This window comes from Meriones unguiculatus, chromosome 12 (assembly GCF_030254825.1).
Source record: "Meriones unguiculatus strain TT.TT164.6M chromosome 12, Bangor_MerUng_6.1, whole genome shotgun sequence".
In the NCBI taxonomy this organism is placed as follows: domain Eukaryota; kingdom Metazoa; phylum Chordata; class Mammalia; order Rodentia; family Muridae; genus Meriones; species Meriones unguiculatus.
Window position 1 is genome coordinate 83,174,728 of NC_083360.1, and position 21,009 is coordinate 83,195,736.

The 21,009-nt window shown below is 42.0% G+C and overlaps 1 protein-coding gene across 2 annotated transcripts in view; it reads right to left on the minus strand.

The window, feature by feature from the left end:
* C8a (complement C8 alpha chain) overlaps window positions 1-20,255 on the minus strand; it is a 50,825-nt gene extending 30,570 nt beyond the window's left edge. The window contains exons 1-5 of one of the 2 annotated variants that reach the window (XM_021650109.2): window positions 20,076-20,254; window positions 9,267-9,360; window positions 6,369-6,513; window positions 5,062-5,209; window positions 1,454-1,643 (exon numbers count right to left, since the gene is read on the minus strand). In XM_021650109.2, the coding sequence (XP_021505784.1) occupies window positions 1,454-1,643; window positions 5,062-5,209; window positions 6,369-6,513; window positions 9,267-9,360; window positions 20,076-20,152 (654 nt within the window). In that variant the 5' untranslated portion in view covers window positions 20,153-20,254. Of the gene's footprint in view, window positions 1-1,453; window positions 1,644-5,061; window positions 5,210-6,368; window positions 6,514-9,266; window positions 9,361-20,075 lie in introns of both variants that reach the window. The other variant, XM_060366063.1, reaches the window with a different exon arrangement.
* Window positions 20,256-21,009: the final 754 nt, after the last annotated feature.

Consider the following 21,009-nt stretch of genomic DNA (forward strand, 5'->3'; position numbering starts at 1 on the left):
TTTCCCATTTCCCATTTCCCAGTGGCTTAAGTCAAATCCTCTATTTGGGCCATAGAAGTATGTCTTCAGAGCTTGTGACCCTGAGAGCCTGTGCTGAAGTAGACTTCGTTGGAGTGAGTCCCCAAGGGTATGTGGTGCTCAGACAGATGGACACCATACATCAGCCATAAAGACTTCAGAACCCTGTGACTACAGCTGGACAGTCCCATCTTGCCTGGCACACAGATCTTCCTTGAAATTATCAGTGTCTTTCAGCTTAGCTCTTCAGAGGCCTGATAATTCAATAGAGGTTGCCACAAAACCAGAAAAGCCACCCTCTTAAAAATGGGCCCCATGTAGTTGCCAATACCTCCCGTCGGTACTTTTAGATTATCTTGGGAAGGGGGAGGGTGTGTCTAAATAATTGCTCATTTCATCCGCCCTTGTAGATGCGTGCAGTGCTAATGTACACAAGCCCATGTATGTGGTGTGTATGTCCACTCTCTTAACTGATGCCTAACCTGGTCTTAGTTTGGGCAGATCCGGTGAGCATCTTGCTTCTGTCTGCTATTACAGTTCAGCTTTGAGACTGATACTATATTCCTGTGTGTTTTCTTCCTAATATCAGAAAGGGACACTGACATGTGTAGCTCATGTTGCTGCTATGAAGACTGAGTGGGAGAACTTACCCGAAGGATCTATCCACACACCGCACACTTTCAGCGAGATTGCAGTGTAAACACAGGTTGAAGGCAAGAACATGACTGGCCTTCAGCTGGCTCTGAGTCTTACCGTAAGCCACGCAGTGCTCTGAGTGACCAGAAAACCACAGGTGTTCAGAAATGGAGAGTGGGACCATTGGCAGTTTGCAAGCACTTTTTTTTTTTCTCTGTGTAGCCCTGGCTGACCTGGAACTAGCTCTGTAGACCAAGCTGGCCTTGAACCCTGCCTCCCAAGTGCTGGGTGAAAGGTGTGTATCACCAAACACCCAGATGCAAGAACACCTCCTAAAAAGCAAAATCATATTAAAAAAAATCATAAAATGAGAGATATAAGCCACTCTTGCTGAAGCACGTGGAGGGGATGTGTCAGAACCACACATTCTGCTCCCACCTTGCAGATTGGGAGAGGGCCCAGGGAGAAATGGCAGGTTAGTTATTCACGCCCCTTTGTAGGTAAGAGTTTAACTGAGCTACATCTTGGGATGGGGCTGGAGGCGAAGGCTCAGATCTGTTTCACTGGTTTGAGAATAGAGCCAAGACTGAGCAGGTGGGTTGCTGTGTTCACGCCGCGGCTCTCTCCTACACTCACATCTCATCGCCCTCAACACTGAGCTTGTGTGTGCATCAGGGGTGAAGGAGGCTTCAGTCAGCAAGCCCTATGAAAACTCAAAGCCTTCAGAGCAAGCGATCTCCCCTGACAGGCTGCTCACTCCATCCCGCCCTATACCCTATACCATGTCCACCAGACTTACTTCAAAGTGGTACTTAAGGAAGTTGTAGGGTTTCCGGAAGTATTTCTCATCGTCTCCATAGTAGAAGCGCTCACAGGTGGGGTCGTACCGGAGCCTCCTCCAGTCCCCATTGTACACAGTCTCACACTGGCCCCCATAATACTTGGCATCATACACACTCTGGGCTTCTTCTTGAGTCAGGATATTGTACCTAAGTTGTAAAAACTGTATCTTGGGAACAACAATCTTTAAAAAGGCAAAGAAAACGCAACACATCATCCTCTAGAAGAGTAGTTCTCAACTTCCCTAATGCTGTGACCCTGTAATACAGTTGCTCATGTTGTGGTGACCCCAGCCATAAAATTATCTCTTTGCTACTTTATAACTGTAATTTTGCTGCTGTTATAAATTGTCATTAAAATACCTGATATGCCACAAACTCTGGGTCTGAGAACCATTGGTACAGACCACATAGTAGGTTGAGAGGTGGTTTCACCAAGTATGTTTGGTGGAGCCCCCAGGTTCCTTCAAGCACCTTGAGAGCACAGAGGGAAAGCAGGCAATACTGTGAAACTGGGTAGACCAGGCCTGGGATCCCACATAGCCTTTAGCCAGAACGTGTGGGCCAGTGTCCTTTGGAGGCAGCCCTGGCTCGCTGTTACGTTAGGGGGAATGTGCATGGATTATTAAAAATCCAAGCACAGAAGCCTGTTAAATTAGTGCCCCAGATCTCTGTGTGAGCACAGGCAAATCATCTTGTGTCTCTGACTCACTTTAGTCGTTTGTTAAAAGCAGTTAGTACCACCCTCCCTAGAGTTAGACATACGCTAATACATGTAAAAGTATCAGAGACAGGCTTGGCATATATCATACTGAACAGATCCTGTCATGGTTTGAATGCAAATGGCCCCATAGGGTCATATATTTGAATGCTAGGCTCCCAGTTTGTTGGGGAAGTATTAGGAGGTGTGGCCTTGTTAGAGGGGGCATATCACTGGGGATGGAATTTTGGGTTTCAGAAGCCCACCCCATTCCTAGCTGGCTTGCTCTTCCTCCTGCTTGAGGATCAGATGTAAGCTCTCAGCTACCACTCCAGCACTCCAGCACCATGCCTGCCTGCCTGCCTGCTGCCACGCTCTCTGCCATGAGTGGCCATGACTACCCCTCTGGAAGCATGAGACCCAAATGAAACACTTTGTTGCCTTGGTTGTGGTGTTCTAATCACAGCAATAGAAAAAGTAGCTATGATGGATACCCTCTACTGCTACTGTTAGTATTATTGCAGAAAAAATGTCTGCCACTAAGAAGTAAATTTGGGTAACCATGTATAAGGCTCTCCTCCTCAGAAAAATCCATTTTCCTCGAGGCAGCCTGGGATGACAAATATGCACAATGTGACTATCAGGAAGACGCCCAGGTAATTTCCAGCTCTGCCACTTCCTGTAAATGTGACTTTGTCACCATAACCACACAGCCACTAGGAATGATTCCGAGTTCTAAGACTGGACATAAAATCCTCCTATGAAATAAATAATAAGAGTGTTGCTTCTTTTTGCCTCCCAAGCTCTTATGTAGCCTTTGAGACTCAATGCGAAATTTGTCTCCTCCTCCTCCTTTGAATGTTCTAGATAGCCAACACTTCAACCAGCCCCTGGGTTCCTGGCAGACAGTACTTACCTTGGGCATGGCACTCCCATGACTGTTTACGCACTCTGTGACAGGCACAAAGGCAGAAAAGGAACAAAAGATAAGCTGTGGCTATAACCTACCTCAGAGAATAAGTGGGTAATTACAGAGCACCTAACATACCTTATAAATTCAATGTATGCGAATGTCCATCTCCATTTCCTTCCTCCACCTCTTTCTTAACACAAATAGGAGTGATGTTATAATGGCTATGAAAAATTAAATACATACTGAACTAGACACTTAACACACAGTAAGTTTAGACTTCATGACAACTTGGCAAATGCAGAAATTGAAGTTCAAAAAAATGGAAAGAAAGAATTTGCCTGTGGTCTCAATGGATTTCCATGCAGCCTCAAGTTGGTGAGAAGCAAGTAGAGAGCATACTCTGCCAGAGAGCAGAAGATATGTAGAGCATTAGTCATGAGCAATCTCTGCCCTCCACTTAGAAGACAAGGCCAAAGGCAAAGACAGAGTAGCAGAAAAGTAGCAACACCAGCCTATTGCTATGAGCTAGCCCTTGGACTGGGACATGCTGAAGCTGATATGACTAAAAGTTCTGCACCTCAACAGATGGACAAATGAATAGTTGTCTCCAGTTGTGATGGTTACTATAGTGGTCTAAATGAAAATGGCCCCATAGACTCATATGGAGCAGCAATGTTGGAGTAGGTATGGCCTTGTTGGAGGAAGTGTGTCACTGGAGGGTGGTCTTTGAGGTTTTAGAAGCTTAAACCAGGCCTAGTGCTCATTGTCTCTTCCTGTTGCCTATGGATCCAGACATAGAACTCTCCATCCATTTCCTGTATTATATCTGCCTACACTCTGCCGTGCTTTCTGCCATGATTATAACAGACCAAACCTCTGAATTGTAAGCCAGCCCCAATTAAATGTTTTCCTTTATAGGAGTTGCCGTGGTCATGATGTCTCTTCACAGCAATAAAACCCTAATAAGACAGTTGTATATTAGGATAGCAACAGAAGATGCTTTGTGAACTATAGGAAGGTTAGTTTCCAATGAGAGGTTTTATCCTCCTTTTCTTTTTTCTTTTTCTTTTTCTCTTTCTTTCTTTCTTTCTTTCTTTCTTTCTTTCTTTCTTTCTTTCTTTCTATCATGAAGACATATGCCCTTTTCATGTCCTCATACAGGTTCTTGTCTGTACAGTCGTGGAAATAGAATACAGTATCTTTTTCTCCTTTTCTATGGATCCCAGCCCTTTTGGATTAAGGCTTCATCCTCATGACCGCATTCAACCTGAATTACTCCCTCAAATCCCTGTCTGCAATTGCAATCACTTTAGGTGCCAGGATTCTGATATAATTGGAAGGAGGCACAGTTCAGTCCATAACACTAGACATGAGTCAACCAGCTCAGGGTTTGGATAAAGATGCTCCAGAAAGAAGAAATAAAATTGATTAATGCTCAGAAGGATCAAGTGTGAGGCACTGGGAATTGAACCTAGACATAAGGTGAAGAGAAATTAGAACTGAGGCTTATTTTAGCTCAATAGAAAGTCTGAGAAGTGAATCAAACAATGACAATGTGGAGGTTCAAGGTTCTGCCTCACCCCAAAGCCCATTTTCTTTTCACTGTATCACACTGTTAGCTTGTTCATGTTGTCCATGTGTTACATGAACAAAGCAGTTGGAAATGTCAGATGCATCTGGGGAAAGCTGTCCTTATGGACATCTAGGAAGGCTTCCTGGGAGATAATAGCCTTAGAAATGAAGAAAACTGAGCTGAGGGGAGAGGGACAGTAAAGAGGGGGAAGGACGCTTGGGTAGGAAAGCGGGGTGATGTCACATTCCTAGGACTGTGCAAGCTACACTAGGAGACAGGAGCTACCTACAGAGAGAACGGGTCTTTTCTGCCTCGAAACTGATGTCCACAATGAGCAAGGAATCATCTGCTACTTTTGAACAGCTACAAGGTGACCGCTTACCCCAAGGCTGCCCTTTCTGATCCTGGGATTGGTTCATATTGATGACAGTCATCCTCAATGACCCTGGAATCCTCACAGTTGTCCTCATCAGAGCCATCGAGGCAGTCCATGTCTCCATTACACACCAAGTGGCGTTTCAGGCATCGACCTAAGGGAGACCAGGCTGAGGGGGCTTCCTAGACCATATTCCCCAACATCTGTAGTCGTGGGGCCTCTCCACCGTTGCCCTCCTATCTGGCGATTCTCTCTGTTCACACTGCCTCTTCCATTCTTGCTAGCTCTGTAGCTCTGTGATGGATCCCTTAGCTCAAGCCTGCCCATTTCACCCTCCCATATCCAGCCTCCACATCAGATCCACCAGCCATCTTCGAAAATGCCAGTCTGTTCATGTCACACTCTAGCTCTGTATCTGCCAAGGCTTCCCACCCTTCCAAACATCACAGTCTGAACCCTGCAGCCCACCTTGTTCCAGATTATCTTGGGTTATCATCACCCAACCTGTCTCTTTCTAAAGCCCTCATGCTACAAAGATTCTGGGAAGATTGTGTGTCCCTGAATCCTCATGTTTTTGCACATGCACTTCCCAAATCTCAAATCAAATGTTATTTTAAGGGCTGTCCTGACTTCCCAAAACATATTTGGGCATTCTCATGCTAGAGAATTGTACACAACCCAATGACTATCCCATGATACTATAATTGACCTCTTAAAGATCTCTATTCCAAATACATTAGGACTACCTCAAGGTCAGGTACCTTGTTTTTAATTTGCATATTAACCAGAGGCAGAACCCTGCCTGGAACTTAATGTGCACCTAGTGTTTGTTTAATAAGTGTCATCTATGAACTATGAGTAGCACTTTTCCTAAATTAACCAAAGTTAATCTACTGATGAATCCATATTACATGGGCTGTCTGAGCAGTTAAGACTGTTTGCTGCTCTTGCATGGGACTTGAATTCAGTTCTGAGCACCCGATCAGGTGGCAGCTCCTATCAGATGGGCTATAGCTCCAATCGCAGAGAATCTGATGCTCTCATCTGCTCTGTCTGGGCACCTACAACTCACACTTGCACACTCCACCCTCCTACACATACACATAATGTTTTTAAAAAATAAAACAAGTATTTTTATTTTAATTACATGGGTTGCTAGCTTGACTTAACATGCATTTTCCTGGTCCCCGTCACAAACCTCCAGCAGTTAGGAATCTGCACTTTAACCAACTCCCAAGCACTTGCTTTGCACGCTGTGTTCTGTACGCTGTGCTTGACAAGCGCAGCTGTTGTTGTATTGGCGTGCTACTCACCTGTCTCTCTACACTGGAAATCCCGTCCACACTGTTCTTGCCTTAGACAGGGTGTAGGGCTGTCACAGCTGGCCTCATCCCAGATGTCACCACTGCAGATGGCTCCCCCAAACTTGCTCGGCTGCAAAAGGCTCCGGTGTCGGTACTAAAATCAGATTGTGAACCAGACATAGTTCTGTCAATCAATCAACCAAGATCCATGTCGGCAGGTCTCAGCTCAACATAAGGAATAACTTTCATGATTGAAAGCTGCCTTCGGGGCTGTCTTCCAAGGGGACACATGAGCATGCCCCCGTGGTGTTCAGACAGGGGTGATGCAGTCATCAGCTGGAGTTCTGAATACAGATGTGAAGTCTGGGATGAAAGGCTGGGATGAGAACATTCAGAAGGTTTTCTTACCTGTTAGGAAAGAGCTCCCTTCCCATATTCAACCAGTTACACATGTTTAACCTTCAATGTTCATGGTTTCCTTCTTCTAGAAAGCCTTGATCGTGTACTCTTTAAACCTTCCTTTTTTTCTTACTACTTGTCAAATAAGATGATGACAAAGCACCTATTTATCTACCTGGCCTACTATTTCTGTGAGAAGTTCACAGCTTGACATGGAGAATTGGAGAGAAATGAAAGAAAAACAGCCTCAGGTGGCTTCCTGTGTTCTGATTTGATCTCTAGTCAGGTATGCTTTTAGAGGCCATTGCTGCTTTGCCTTTGCAGGGGTTTTTTTGTTTTGTTTTGTTTTTTTCTGACCATGCCATCTTCTCTTTACTTGGTATACATCTCTTATTCTCCAAAGAGGGATGGTCTCCTTCTTCCCCCCAGTTACAGAAGAAGACAGATGCAAGGCAGGCACTCATGGCCAGAGCATCATATCTGCCTATTTGCAGTGACTGCTTCAGGGACCCAACCTGAGCCAATAATAGTTATCTCTGCTGACTCTGTTTTGGGGGAAATGATGTTTCTGGAAATTATAGGCATCAAGTAACTACATACCTACTATGTAGAGAAAGGGGAGATTAAAGAGGGGATATCACTTCAATCCCTAATCCAGCCTTGCTGACAGATAAGTAAATACTTGGTGATATAAAGACAGAAAGAAAAAAAATACATGCCAGTCTTGGAGGTCTAGAGTTTCATGATCAAGGCTTTCTGGAAAAATGGACAAGGGTCAGATAGACACTTGTAGAAGTATAGAGTAGAAGCGGGAGGTCAAAAACTAGAACACTGGGAGAAATGTTGCTGCCTTCTAGAAGTTTAGAGTCCAGTTGTGATAAAATATGTAATAATACAAAACACAGTGCCTGGGAAACCTCCATGGAGCTATTGGCAATGACATGCTTAGCCCTGTATCTTCTGTTTTTGACCTTGGCTCAACCAAAAGTCCTTCCTCCAAGAATGTCAGCAAGCAGCGACATGAGCATCTATGAGATGCTCCTTGAATCTATGAGTTTGAGCAGGTTTAAGCCACAGCTCTGCCTTTCTTAGCGTGCAACCTCCTGAGAGTGAACAATGCGCCTGCCCTCCACTTGTCTGTGAAAGCCAAACCAGACAATATGCTTATGTGAAACATTACTGCAGTACCTGGACATGGAAAGCGCTTGATAAATGGTGACTATTACTGCCGTCACCATGCTTCCTATAGTGTCTGCACTTGGAACAATAGTGCAGCCTCTCAGGTTCATTTCCCTCAGCCCCCTGTTTGTTAGGTTGCTATCAAATAACAGAGACAGCGTATTGTAGGAAAGTGTCAACACTCCCTGAGGGACTCCTCTGTGCTGTTGCTTGTGGATTGTGCCATTAAGGCACAATTTCCTTTTCTATGTGGCAGCTAATGTTTATTTTCAGAAATGTACATCTTTGTTCGGGTGACTCTGGGAGGAAGAGACGTATTAATGAATGAAACAAAAGTGGCCCTTTAGTTAAATAATTAACAAGATCTAATTTCTTAAGGACTACTTCATAGACACATATATCTTTCCAAGTATTTAAGGTAGTGATTCAATTTTGACACAAACTGTAAGAGGGCTCCTGTGCAATCTGGTACCAAAAAAAAAAAAAGAAAAAGAGAAAAAAGGTAGGTTTAGGACATTTAATAGGTTAAATAATAGCTATCAAAGGGTATAACTCTAACTTTGTAAAAAAATTTTAATTTTCCCTTATTTGCCAAACATTTTGATAAAAATATGAAAGGTTTTGAGATGTGATTATTTTGGTTTCTCTGAGTATCCCAAAATGTTATCATACTTTCTTAAAGAAGGAGGTACAGAGAGACTTCAAGCGGACACATGGGGTGGGCGATACAAAAGAAAAGGAAGCAATGTGTCTAGAGAGACAGGGGAGAGATGTAGCCATCAGCCAAGAACTGTTGGAGGCCATCAGCAGTGGAAGAGGCAACACCTTATTTCTTGGAGTCTCCAAAAGGAGGCTGATATGGCTCACCTCTACTGCTTTTCTCTGGCCTCCAGGACCCCAAGAAGACAAATATCTGGTTGTAAAGCCACTGTGTTTGTAGAAATATATTATTGTTGGCTCAGGAAGAGGCACCTTGGCTCTTTATTGCTAAGCCATCTAGCTGTCCTTCCAGACGACCCTCAATAGAGGGCAATGTGGACCAGGACCCAGAGAATCCATGGAGCTTCAGTGTGTCTGTGTCCTGGTAGCTATTTTCCTGTGGTACAACATGACCCTTTCGCTAGCCTTGCCTCATGACATCTTATAAACAAAATCAAGAGAGGCAGACACAAGCCTCACCGTCCAGGTACCTGCGGTTTCCAAATGCCTATGTTTAGATCCAGTTTCTCTCGAGAGTCCTAGATTTATAATTCCTGCTGATTATTTTCCATTGGTGCCTAACACACATATCAGATGGCTGATAGCCCGAGGTATTCCTAAGTGGCATACCTTTTTGTTCTGACATGGAAAACAATCTGTCCATTCTGACCAGTTGCTCAACTGGCAGTCAACTGCTTCTGGGGTCACAGCTCGAATGTCACGCCTGAGAAGAGAAAAGACCCTGCATCAATCTTAAGATTCAAAACTAAAGCAAAAGAGAACCCTGTGCGCACCTTCCTGCTGGTTAAAATGAGCATTGTAAGAAATGAATAAAGAATATCTATTATACTCCCATTAAAGGCTGATATGGTACCGGAGGATCTAAATAAACTAACAAGGAAGGCAGTTTGCAAGGATAGATTAGCCTGGCATGGCTGGAGAGGAACACACTCCTCTCCCAGCAAAGCAGTTGGTCTCTCTGTCCTAGCAATTCCCCCTCTTGTGGTTAGTTTGTGTTCAGACACATCCTGCAACTAGAAATGAGCCAAACTGGTTATAGTTGCAGGCACAGGCAGGCAAACCATGTTCTCAGAATAAATTTTTAGAGGATTATGCATGACTGGGTTAGGCATGATTAAAACTGTGGGGTGCAAGAGCCATGCCTGCATAGAATACCCAAATTTCTACCTGTCAATCAACAGCTATGAGAGCAGAAACCACTGAACCCTGCCTCTAGCAGACTGCCTTCTCGGCCTCATAAAAGAAGCCATGAGAAGTAACATGGAGCTCTTGAGCCATCATGCCAAGCCTGCTGCTCCCACACAGGGTACCCTGCATATGCATCAAATCTCTTGCTACATGCTAGTTCTGTGCACTACAATTCTTTGAACAAGGATGCCAAAAGCCTGAGGTAGAGCCAGTCTGCAGAGCAAGCACCATCAATATGATTCTTTTACATCTTTATCAATGTCAGACAGCTCAAATGACTATCATTTTAAAGGTAGGAGTCCCCAGGGTGACTCAAATTTTTTTTTTCATGAGTGAAAGAAGCAGAAACTTCAGAGGGTGGACACAGTTGAGGACAGTTTCTGGCTTCAAAAGCTTGAATAAGTTATTTAACATCCTAAGTTGTTTTCTCATTGACAAAACTACATTTAAAATAGCACTACCCCCCGTTAGTTACCGAAAGTACATAAAACTACTGATAAAATGTTTACTGAGAGTTGTCATTAAGTGCTATGTGCTGGGACATTACCTAGACATTTAATCTTTGTAATCATTCCAAGAGGTAACCATCACGTCTCTATTTTATGTCAGTAGAGATGGTTATACCTTAATCTTTAACTGCTCAGCCTCCCAAGCTATAGAAACAATAACATTTGGAATTTCAGCCACCAGGCCTCGCTGAGGATGTGATCTGGTGGTAGAGCATTTGCCTATCATGGCCAATCTCTTGTACTTAGAAAGTCACCAGCCACAGGAATCTGTGATAGGCCCCTGGACGCAAATAAGCAGTTACTTTGATTTACAACTCAAGTAACTGCTCTTTCTCCCAGTCAACCATCATGCTGGCACACTGCAAGTTCTTTGAGCTTTTTCCCATTTTCCCACAAATCTGTTCGTACCTACTCTGAGCCCCACTGCCCTTGCCACTGCCCAGCCACAGTGTGTAGTTTGATGATACCCATGGTGTTTATTTTTAAACCTCATTGGGACTTCCATTATCTCGATAGCAAAGCTTCCTCTCTTTCAGTAAGATGCCTCTTATCTTCATTTTTCTTTATATCCAGTTTTTGTCCCATGGAGGTCACTCTGGACTCTTACCTAGGTATGTTCCCCCCATCATACCTAACCAGAGAACCCAGTTGCTGTCCACCTGTTCAACCCATAGCTATCTTGAAGTATCAGCACAGTTCTCAGTTCTGAAAGAAATTTCCTAACAACCACACAACGTTGATGATTTTTTTAACAAAGCTTCTCAAGGTTTAATTATTGCATGTTTGCTTACAGTATTGGTAAACTTCCTGTCTCCACCAGACTCTATACCCTTGGCATTTAGGTTCAGTCTCCACTGCTACTGAATCCCACCATCTGTCCTGGTAGACCCATGGTAGTCAGAAAAATATGGGAAAATGGAAAAAGGGAGAAAAAAGGATGGAGGGAGGGACAGAGTGATGGATGGAGGGACGGACAGATGGATGGAGGAAAAAGAGACAAGAAGAAAAGAAAAAATAAAGCCAAATTCAGGGAAATAGATAGTGACATTTTAAAGAGATTTGTTTGAACTCAATTCCTAGTTAGAACTAAATTAAATAATCTTGACATCTAGAAATGCTGAGAGCTCAAAGTTTGAGCCACGAGATTTTTTTTTCTGATATACTATTCTTAAATTAAAAAAAAAATACTTTGGAAAAACATGGAAAGAATCTATAAGCCAAAGATTTGGAGGTTGACAAGGGCTTGCATTAGCCCTGCACCTCCCTGTAGAATTGTCAGGATAATGTTCCTGTAAGTCTACAGTCTGATCTGTGATGTCACAATAGATGGAAACAGTAAAGCCAGGCAGAGCTGAAAGCAGAAGCCCAGAGAGCAGGGACACACTGCTGCTGTATCCAAAGCTCATGACATGATGTCTAGACAGAGGCACACAGTAATGCTATTACAGAGGCCAGACACTGAAGGAACCAGGACCGCCATTAAATCACCTCCAGCCAACATGACCAATATTCTCTCATCATTTCAATGAATTTTTAAGTGTAGCTCATTTTTGATGATTATACAAGTAATGCATTCACATTAAAGAAACTATAACAATGATTATAAAAATATTATCTCAAATCTTACCACCATTAATATTTTATTATATTTCTTTCCATTCTGTTTTCCTAATATAGTTGAGAGCGGACTGAATATCGTGTTGTATATCTTGATTTTTCCACTTAATACAGAAGAGATATAAACTATTTATGATGACTGTGTATTGCTTCACTATCCTATAATAACAGATATTTGAGCCTCAAGTTTTTCTGAATTCTAGGTTATTTACTGGCAGCACACCCTGTAGAGTGGAGTGGATGATTTTAAGGCTTGTGACACACATTGCTGAACAGCTTTCCCCGAGAGTTGCATCCATTTTACAATGATGCAATGCCTGTGGTTTGGTGTGGTTCATGCCTCAAAGTTTTCCTATGGTGGAGCCTGAGTCTCCATCAATGCACTGTTGAGATGGTGGAATCTGAGTGAGGTAGGATCTACCGGAAAGTATCACATCACGGAACACCATCCTCATGAGGGGGTTCCTGTTGGCCTCTCGGTGGTTGTTCCTTTGAAAGTGTTACACGAGGAGCAGCCTAGCCACTCATTCTCCACCCTCTTGCTCTCCACTTCACCACGTGTTCTCTTCTACAATATGGTTCTAACCATGGTGCCATATGCCATGTTGTGGCTGAGCCGGAGACCATCACCGGGGCCAAGGAGTGCCAACAGTAACTCTCAAACCTCCAGCACTGCAAGCTAAATAAACTTCTTCACGAAGTGACCAGCCACGTGCATTTGTCTACAGCAGAGCAAAGTGAATCAGTGACAGGTAGGGGAGGCCCCAAGAATTCTGCGGCCTACAAAACCTTGGGAAATAATATTACAGTATCTCCCAACTTGCTAGGACCTACGCAATCAGTAAGAAACTGGAATAACTGAACAGCTTCAATTCCAGGAGGAGGTGAATCCATCCTGCATTTGCTTCTAACTCACTTGCTATTCTTAGCAAGTTACTATGAATGACTTCATTTTCTTCCTCTGTTGAAACAGCACAAGTCATGTAGTGTTGCAGCGCATTTCTTCAAAGCTTATTCTTTGCTGAGCCAGATTTAAGCTGTGTAGCCAGGTAGAGGGCAGGGAAAAGAAAAGTTCCCTGGTCAAACTCATTTGAATAAACTGCCCACAATGTGCCATCCATGCACATTTAAAATACGTAATATTGTTAGAGACTCTGAATCTGACTTTGCCCATCCCATTATTTCCCCCAATTGTTTTGAATGTACACCATTTTTTTTTTCATACAACATCTGTAAGATTGTTGGACACAACTGAAGAAACATCGAGAGAGCAGAATTGTAGAGTCAGTCAAGTGTGCATCTGAACCCAGGTTCTGCCAGATACAACTGAGAACAGAAATAACGGCTTGGTAAACCCTTCTGAATATGGAGAGAGATCATGTGTGAAACCCTGAGCAGAAGTTTAGGACACGTGCCAGTGTTTTCTCAACACAGCCATATACAAACCTCTCCATCTTCATCAGAAAACTATCCTATACAGGGCTGTGGACCACTGAGGTACTTTTGGGGTGGAGGGGGTCTGGTTGTGCATATGCACACACCCAGGCCAGAGATGGTATTAGATGTCTTTCTCAATTGCTCTGCACCTCACTTATTAATTCAAGGTCTCTTGCTGACCTTGGAGCTCACTGATTGGCTAGACTAGCTGCCCAGCAAGCCCCAGAGATGCACCTGTTTCTACCTTCTGGGCACTGGGATTACAGCCACATTCTGCCGTGTTATTTTTTTTTCCACCTGGGTGCTAGGGATCCAAACTCAGATCCTCCTGTAGTGTGGCATGTGCTTCTCTGACAGAACAATCTCCCCAGCCCCCACCTACCCTTTAAGTCAGATTGACATGCTAAACAAACGGTTTAAAATTCAGTTGAATATGAAACCTGAGAGTCAAACGCTTGACTCCAGAATGTGGCCACCTCAGCAACTTAGAAAACAGCTACTTAGTGATTCTAGGTTAGGAGGTCAGAAAGCCTATCTGATTAGTATAAGGGGGCCACCCCAAAAACACAGGCTCAGCGTAAAGTCAAAGCCAGTTGTCACTAATGATATAATCTGGAGCTAATCCCATTTAGTTACATAGGAATTATATCATGAGATGAAGGTATTTTAAACTCGGCTTTGAAAGTGTTCCATCTTCAGCACCCTCCTTGTCGCTAAGCCCAGTGGAGAGTTTTCCAACTTCATCTGACTCACTCTGTTTTAGCCACAACTTCCTCTAGAAGCTTCCTTCTCCTGCCCTCCTCAATACAACCTCTACTTGCTCTTTTACTCAACCACCAGGGCTTTCGGCTTCTCCCAGAACTAGAATTCTTCAGTACACAACCTTGTCTTGGTTTTCCTGTTCTCAAGGAACTGAGATTCGTTCCACCAGCATCATATACTCTGCATGTCAATGCTTTCTAAGTTTAGACCTTCATCCTGGACTGCACCTCTGCCCCACTGCTCTGTCACCAGGCTCCCCTGCTCCACATCCTCATGCCTTACTCTGGTATAGAAAACATAATGGTCCTAAGTTGAACCTCTTAGTTTTGACTCTCAACCAGCTTCTTTCTCAGTTTAGCCCACGATTAGTAGAACCACCAACACACACAGGTTCTCGTACTGGATTCCTGGAAGTGGTCTTTAATTTCCTTCTTTCTCTTAGCCCATCCTTTGGAAATGTATATCAATTTTGCCATGAAAATGTATCTCATGATTCTTCTCTTCATCTACTTCAATACCCACCATGCTAATTTAAGATCCCATTGCATCACCAGTTCCTTTTCCAGGAAAGGTTTTCTATTTCTCTCTCTCTCTCTCTCTCTCTCTCTCTCTCTCTCTCTCTCTCTCTCTCTCTCTTATATAAAAAAACACAAGGTTGTTTTTTTTAATGAGGAATCATGCAATATTTCTGTTTTATAAATACCTTAAGATTTGTTTTACTAGACATAAACTAAAATTTAATGCCCCTCACCATAATGCCCATGACTCCCTATGAGACAGCCTCATCCCACCATTTTGACATTCACTCATGGCACAGTTCTTTGCATCCCTGCCAACCCCCTCCAGTCCACATGCATCACAAACTACTTCCCATGCCAGGAGCATAGCACCTGCCGATCTCTCCACATTGCCCTCTTCACACAGCCTCCTCAAACTTCACATCTCAGTTCAGATGCTACCTCTGCAGAGAATGTCACTCAACCAATTCATCTTTGGATCTCTTTTCTCTCCCAACACATTTACTGATTATTTCAAAGAATTCTTCACAATCATAAATGAAATTTTGTGTTTACATGTTTACTTTCTGGGTCTGTGATTTAGTTACTTATTTTTATTACTGTGCTAAGACACCGTGACCAAGGCGACTTATAGAAGAAAGAGTTTATTGGGATTACAGTTTCAGGGGTAAGCCATGGCCATAATGGCAAAGGCACAGAGCCTAACATGAGACAAGCAGGCATGGCACTAGAGCAGTAGCTTAGTGCTTATATTCTGATCCACAGGCATGAAGCAGAGACAGAGAAACCTAAATGGAAATGGTACATGCTTTCAAAATCTATAAGCCTGCCTTCAGCAACACATCTCTTCCAACAAGCCGCACCTCCTAATATTTTCTGAACAGGTCTACCCATGGGGGACCAAGTATTCAAATACACAAACCTATGGGAACCATTCTCATTCAAACCACCACAACCTGTAAGTTACAGTATATCATTTGCTTATTTTGCTACCTAGAAAAACTACTATATCTAGAATACTTGCTTATTAAATAAAGAACAAATGAGCAATACAAAAAAGCATCTGTGAGTCACATAGAATTCCACACACACTTTTAGTTCCAAAGCATGTTCCAGGCTTTTCTGCATAATTCATAGCTGGTGTCGTTTGATGCATAAAGTTAGTTACTCTGAATATCAGTCTCTCTATTACTATGACTCACTCTTGAGTCGCAGCCACCCAATTGTGTATGCTAATTAGAAGACCATGTTGCCTGCATGCATATTAATTCCAGTCATCTCAATGACTACTGGGAACATTCACATGTCTCTGGCCCAGACACTTGAGCAAACACACTTTGATACCCATAAAGGGAATAAAACAAAAAAGAAGAAACACAATTGACACTTCCTTGGAATCTACTACATATGTGACCTATTAAAGAAGCGGAAGCCTAGGCAGTGATTATGTTTCCTCTAGGACTGAGGTCTTCATTTATGCTTCTTCATCCCCATCCCCCCAACAAATTCTGGCTTTTATCAGCAGAAATGATAGGATGGACATCCTATCTTTAACTCCAGATTATACCTATGAGTTGCTTATCAAAGCAGGAACCTGTTTTCAAAGAGGCAATTTGTTTTATTTGCTTGTGTGAAAGACTAGCACTGGTTCCAGTGAAAATGCTGGTCCAGAGGCTGGAAGACTGCCTGTGCCACCACATCTCTCTGCGGAATGCACCACATTGCTCTCTTCTTCCCTGGTCTTCAATTCAAAGAATAATAGAAAAGGAATTTTAAAGGGATTTGGTGACTTTTTAGTCCACCAGTGCTCATAAAGTGCCAAACAAGAAATCTTGTCACCAAAATCTCTCCCTCTCTCCCTAGAACGCAGCTTTTCTCTGTAACCTGAACTGATTAAGCTAGACATTAAGCCTTGTGTAACTCTACCATTTTCAGAGCAAGGACAAAAGAATTCATTGGCAAAAACGCACTGTAATAAATGTCAAAGAAAGTGTTACAGATGAAATAACAGTCTTAGAAGTGATATATTATCATTTGAACATAGACTCTGGTAAGTTAATATAATACGTTATAAATCTCATAGGGTAACAAAAATAAAGAAGAACAGTTACTCTGTTCATTTAAAATTATAAGATACTAAATTGAAAAGATTATCTCAAAAAGAGAGAAATGTGAAAACAAGATAGAAGACAAATAGGAAATAGAAAGGTGATGAACTCAAAGCTATCCACCACGAATAATTACATTCAATATAAATGGTCTAATTATTATGACTAAAAGGCAGAGACTGGGAGTGGAGTGATAGCTCATTTGAAAAAAATACCTGTCTTGTATGTACAATACCCAAAGTTCAATGCCCAGCACTACCAAAATAAAAAGAAAATAGATATAATAAGAATAATGATGATGGATAATTAACTAAGTTCTTTAAAAAGACAGTGATCATAATTAGACTAAATAATTAAAGCCAAGTCATCATTGTATATCTACATGATGATACAATTTAAAAATATAAGTTAAATTAAAATATTAAAGAACCATTTCCATTGCAAATACAAGCAATAAGCAAGCAAGAATGACTACATTACTATTAAACAAAATAAACTGCAAATTAAAAAGAATCATCTAAGATAATGAGAGCATTTCTCAGTGATAAAAGAACTGATCATCAAGAAGACAGTCCTGTAAGATGGCCCTTCTTAATTGTCTATGTTACTGGGTTTAGGACTACTAAAGAGACTGCTGAAGCTTACCTCCGGGTGCATCTGTGAAAGCCTTTCCAGGAAAATGTAACTGAGAGGAAAAGGCCTATTGAGAATGTATGTGAAACCATCCTATAGGCTGAGGACCGAGACAAAATTAAAGGTATAAAAGAAAAAAAAGGCCAGCCAAGAACAGACATCCCTGTCCTTCTGCTTCCTTTCTGCCATGGAGTAAACCATTCTACTCTCCTCCATCGCACACTCCTGCTGTGATGTACTGAACCCTCTGAAATTGTCGAGCAAATACAATATTCTTCCTTTAGGTTGTCTTTTCAGCCATCTCGTCATAGTGGTGCTAAAAAGTAACTGATCTAGGCTCTGTCTCTGTTTCTATCTCTTTCTCTCTCTATTGTTGTTGTTGCTGTCGTGTGTGTTTAATAACAGAGCTTCAAAAGACATACCGTGCATTCTGATAGAACTGAAGCAGAGACAGGCAAGCCTGCAACCATAGTTTAAACTGTCCCCCTCTCTCAGAAAGTGACAGAACAAAGAGATGAAGCTAAGCAACAAGTCGCCCAACTTGACTTGCTTTAGAAGTATTTATACTGAACAACATGGAATATCCACTAATGCAACAGTCTTAGCCATAAAGGAAATCTCAATAAATTGAAAGAATTTTAATTTTTAAATAAGCCTCATTTAAAACACATACCAAAAAAATACTACTTGTATAAAACATGTAATAGAAAATCGGTGATTATGCCACTAATTATAATAACTTTCCATGGCTTTAAGATTTTATACTTATACAACCCTATTTCTATCAAGATATATAATAAGCAAATGTTATTCACAAGCTTGCAAAGTACATGTGTGTCATTAAACACACACACACATATCTTCCATGTTAGGGCTCTCATGGAATTTTATTTGGAAAAAAAAAAGTGCTGTTGCTAAAAATAAAACAAAAAAAAAGTGAAGTCTCTAATTGATCTGGATAAATCTGAGAGACCCATGCCAATTGGCACATTATTAATTTCTTCTTTCTGATTGCTGTCAACCATCCAAACAAACAGAAAAACCCACAATAACAATCAGTTCTCTCACCATCCCCACGAGCAGCTCTGGTGAATGCTCACTAAGTGGGAGGCATTGTTCCATTGTTCTAGGATATTTCAAGTATTTAATTCTTGCTCTTATTTTTCTCCCATTTTACAAGTGAGTAAAATGAAGCCCTGGAACGGTTATGTAATTTGCTCAAGATCAAATAACTATTAATAGTAAATGCCAGCACCCGGGGTTTGAACACAGGAGGATGATTTTGTCATGTAACTTTCTATTTTGAAGTCAGATGCACGGGCAGTGAACACAACGGGACCACGATGTCTCCCTCAGCACTTGCTAAAGCGTTGAATTGGATCGCCTCTGCCTTGACTTAAAGTTTGCCTCTTCACTGATCTGTCTTGTTTGATAAGTTCATCAAACATCAAGAGTCTGCTCGTTTTCAGAAAGGATTACAATGATAAGCTTTTATAATTGAGAGTATCTCAGCTGAGATTTTCTTCGCCACCGACCTCTTGCCTGTGTCTTTTAATTACTAGCGATGAATTTTATGATGTTTCAAAAGTGTATTTGTTTTAAATACAAATGACGGATTGCGGATTATCTGCTTGTAAAGCATGTTTCCCTCCTGAATTGTTACTTAAAGGGAATCTCTCTTACTCCTGCATTTAAGCCAGTGATTCTCAACTTTCTTAATGCTGTGACCTTTTAATACAGTTCCTCATGTTGTAGCGACCCCCTTACTACTGTTATGAATCATAATGTAAATCTCTGATAGGCAGGATATCTGATACGTGACCCCTGTGAAAGAGTCAACCAACCCCCAAACCATGCATAGGTTGAGAGCCATTGATTTAAGCTATAATGGCTCAAAATTGAATCCACTAATAAGAATTTCAATAAAATAACTCTATTTAAAACCTCCAATGTTTGAGAGGCAGAGAGTGTTTAAAATCTATCCCAATGGTTTGATTTAAGGTGCTGCTTTAGAACAACAAAATACTCAATGGTGAGATATAAACATATGAAGCCAGGTTGGAAATCTCACAAAAACAAAACAGGCAAATTGCAACAGACATGGGAAAATATTACCTCTGCTGCTGCCCAGAGCAAAGGTTTAGAATGACATAGAATGACTCTCTACAGCATCTTACTTTTCCCCAGCAAATATGTAAATATTTGCATATATTGTCTAAATATATCCTCCGACCGGTGTAAGCTGAGATTTTCTTTTATAGATAACAAAGTGAGATTAACTGTCTCACATTGCTTGAGAAAAATACTATTTATTAAATGCCTACTGTATGCAGAGAATATTTTAAATACAGCATTTTATCACATCTGCGTTAACTGCTGTAGAAGAGATATTATGAGTCTCAGTCTACAGAAATGAAAACTGGGAATCAGAGAGACTAAATGATTTTTTGTCTGGCTTACCCCAGCGCTAAGTGGTAATTCATAGCTGGCTGAGCAGAATACTACTAACTGGCTTTTTCCCTCACCAAATTCCTCTACCGGATTAGTAACAGTATGAAAAGAGGTTATATTCCATGTGAACGCAGCTCACTGCCAGCATCACAATATCTTAGACCCCAGTTTGGGGAAGACCTAAAGCCCACTTACTGGTTCACCTTCTCCTCTGCAGTTACCCCGGGGTGCCATGTCATCAAAGACAAGCCGAAGAAAACAACTGCAAACATCTCATCCAGAAGTGACCATCTAGAAAATAGCCTGTTTAGAAACCACAGATATCATCAGGCTGGAACTCAAAACGTCACTCAGAGGTTTAAAATGGTCAGAAGTCTCTCAGTTCCCCATTCAACGCAATTAACTAGTAACCAAGATATTGATTAGCCAAACACTTTCAAAATGGCCCCAAGCCCTTTAGCCCTTTCAGAGAAATGTGCACGTGGCTAAGGAAAGGTGATGTTTAACTACGATCGGTTCAGTGAGGAGTATTCTTTCCAGAGACAGACAAAACCAAGATGCAGTTGCAGGACTCGGGGTGGTTTCTGGTGGCTCTCGGAGCTTCTGAAGTCAGATGAGTCTGCTGTTGAAGACAGCAGCAAGGCTCAAGGCTCATCTGGTCCAGCAGCTCAGATGCAAGCATCCAAGAAGGTGCGGGAACGCTAAGAGTTACATAGCTCCCAAGGAGTTGCATATATTACCAAACATCTGGAGCCTGGGAGTGAGCGTGCTTCATTCCTGGCCTTCCTAGTTTGGATACAAACACTTAGTAGATAGCCTATTTTTGTCTCAAGGAGACCAGATGTCTTAAATACACATCTTCAGAAACTCTCCCGCTCTCTCTCTGGAATTATAATGCCCATCATAGCCAAGACAACTGCACTGAAGATGCCCTACCTGGATATCTCCCGCTCTTCCAGACATAAAGTAAATCAAGTAAATGGAGACGGGCAGAAGATAGATGCCCAAATTAGCCAAAAAGCTATTAAATACTACCATATGATAGGCGCTTCGTTTGTCTTTTTCTATTTAATCTTCAATCAAGAAGCCTGCCACATGAAAATTATTAAGTCCGTATTGCCACTGACGA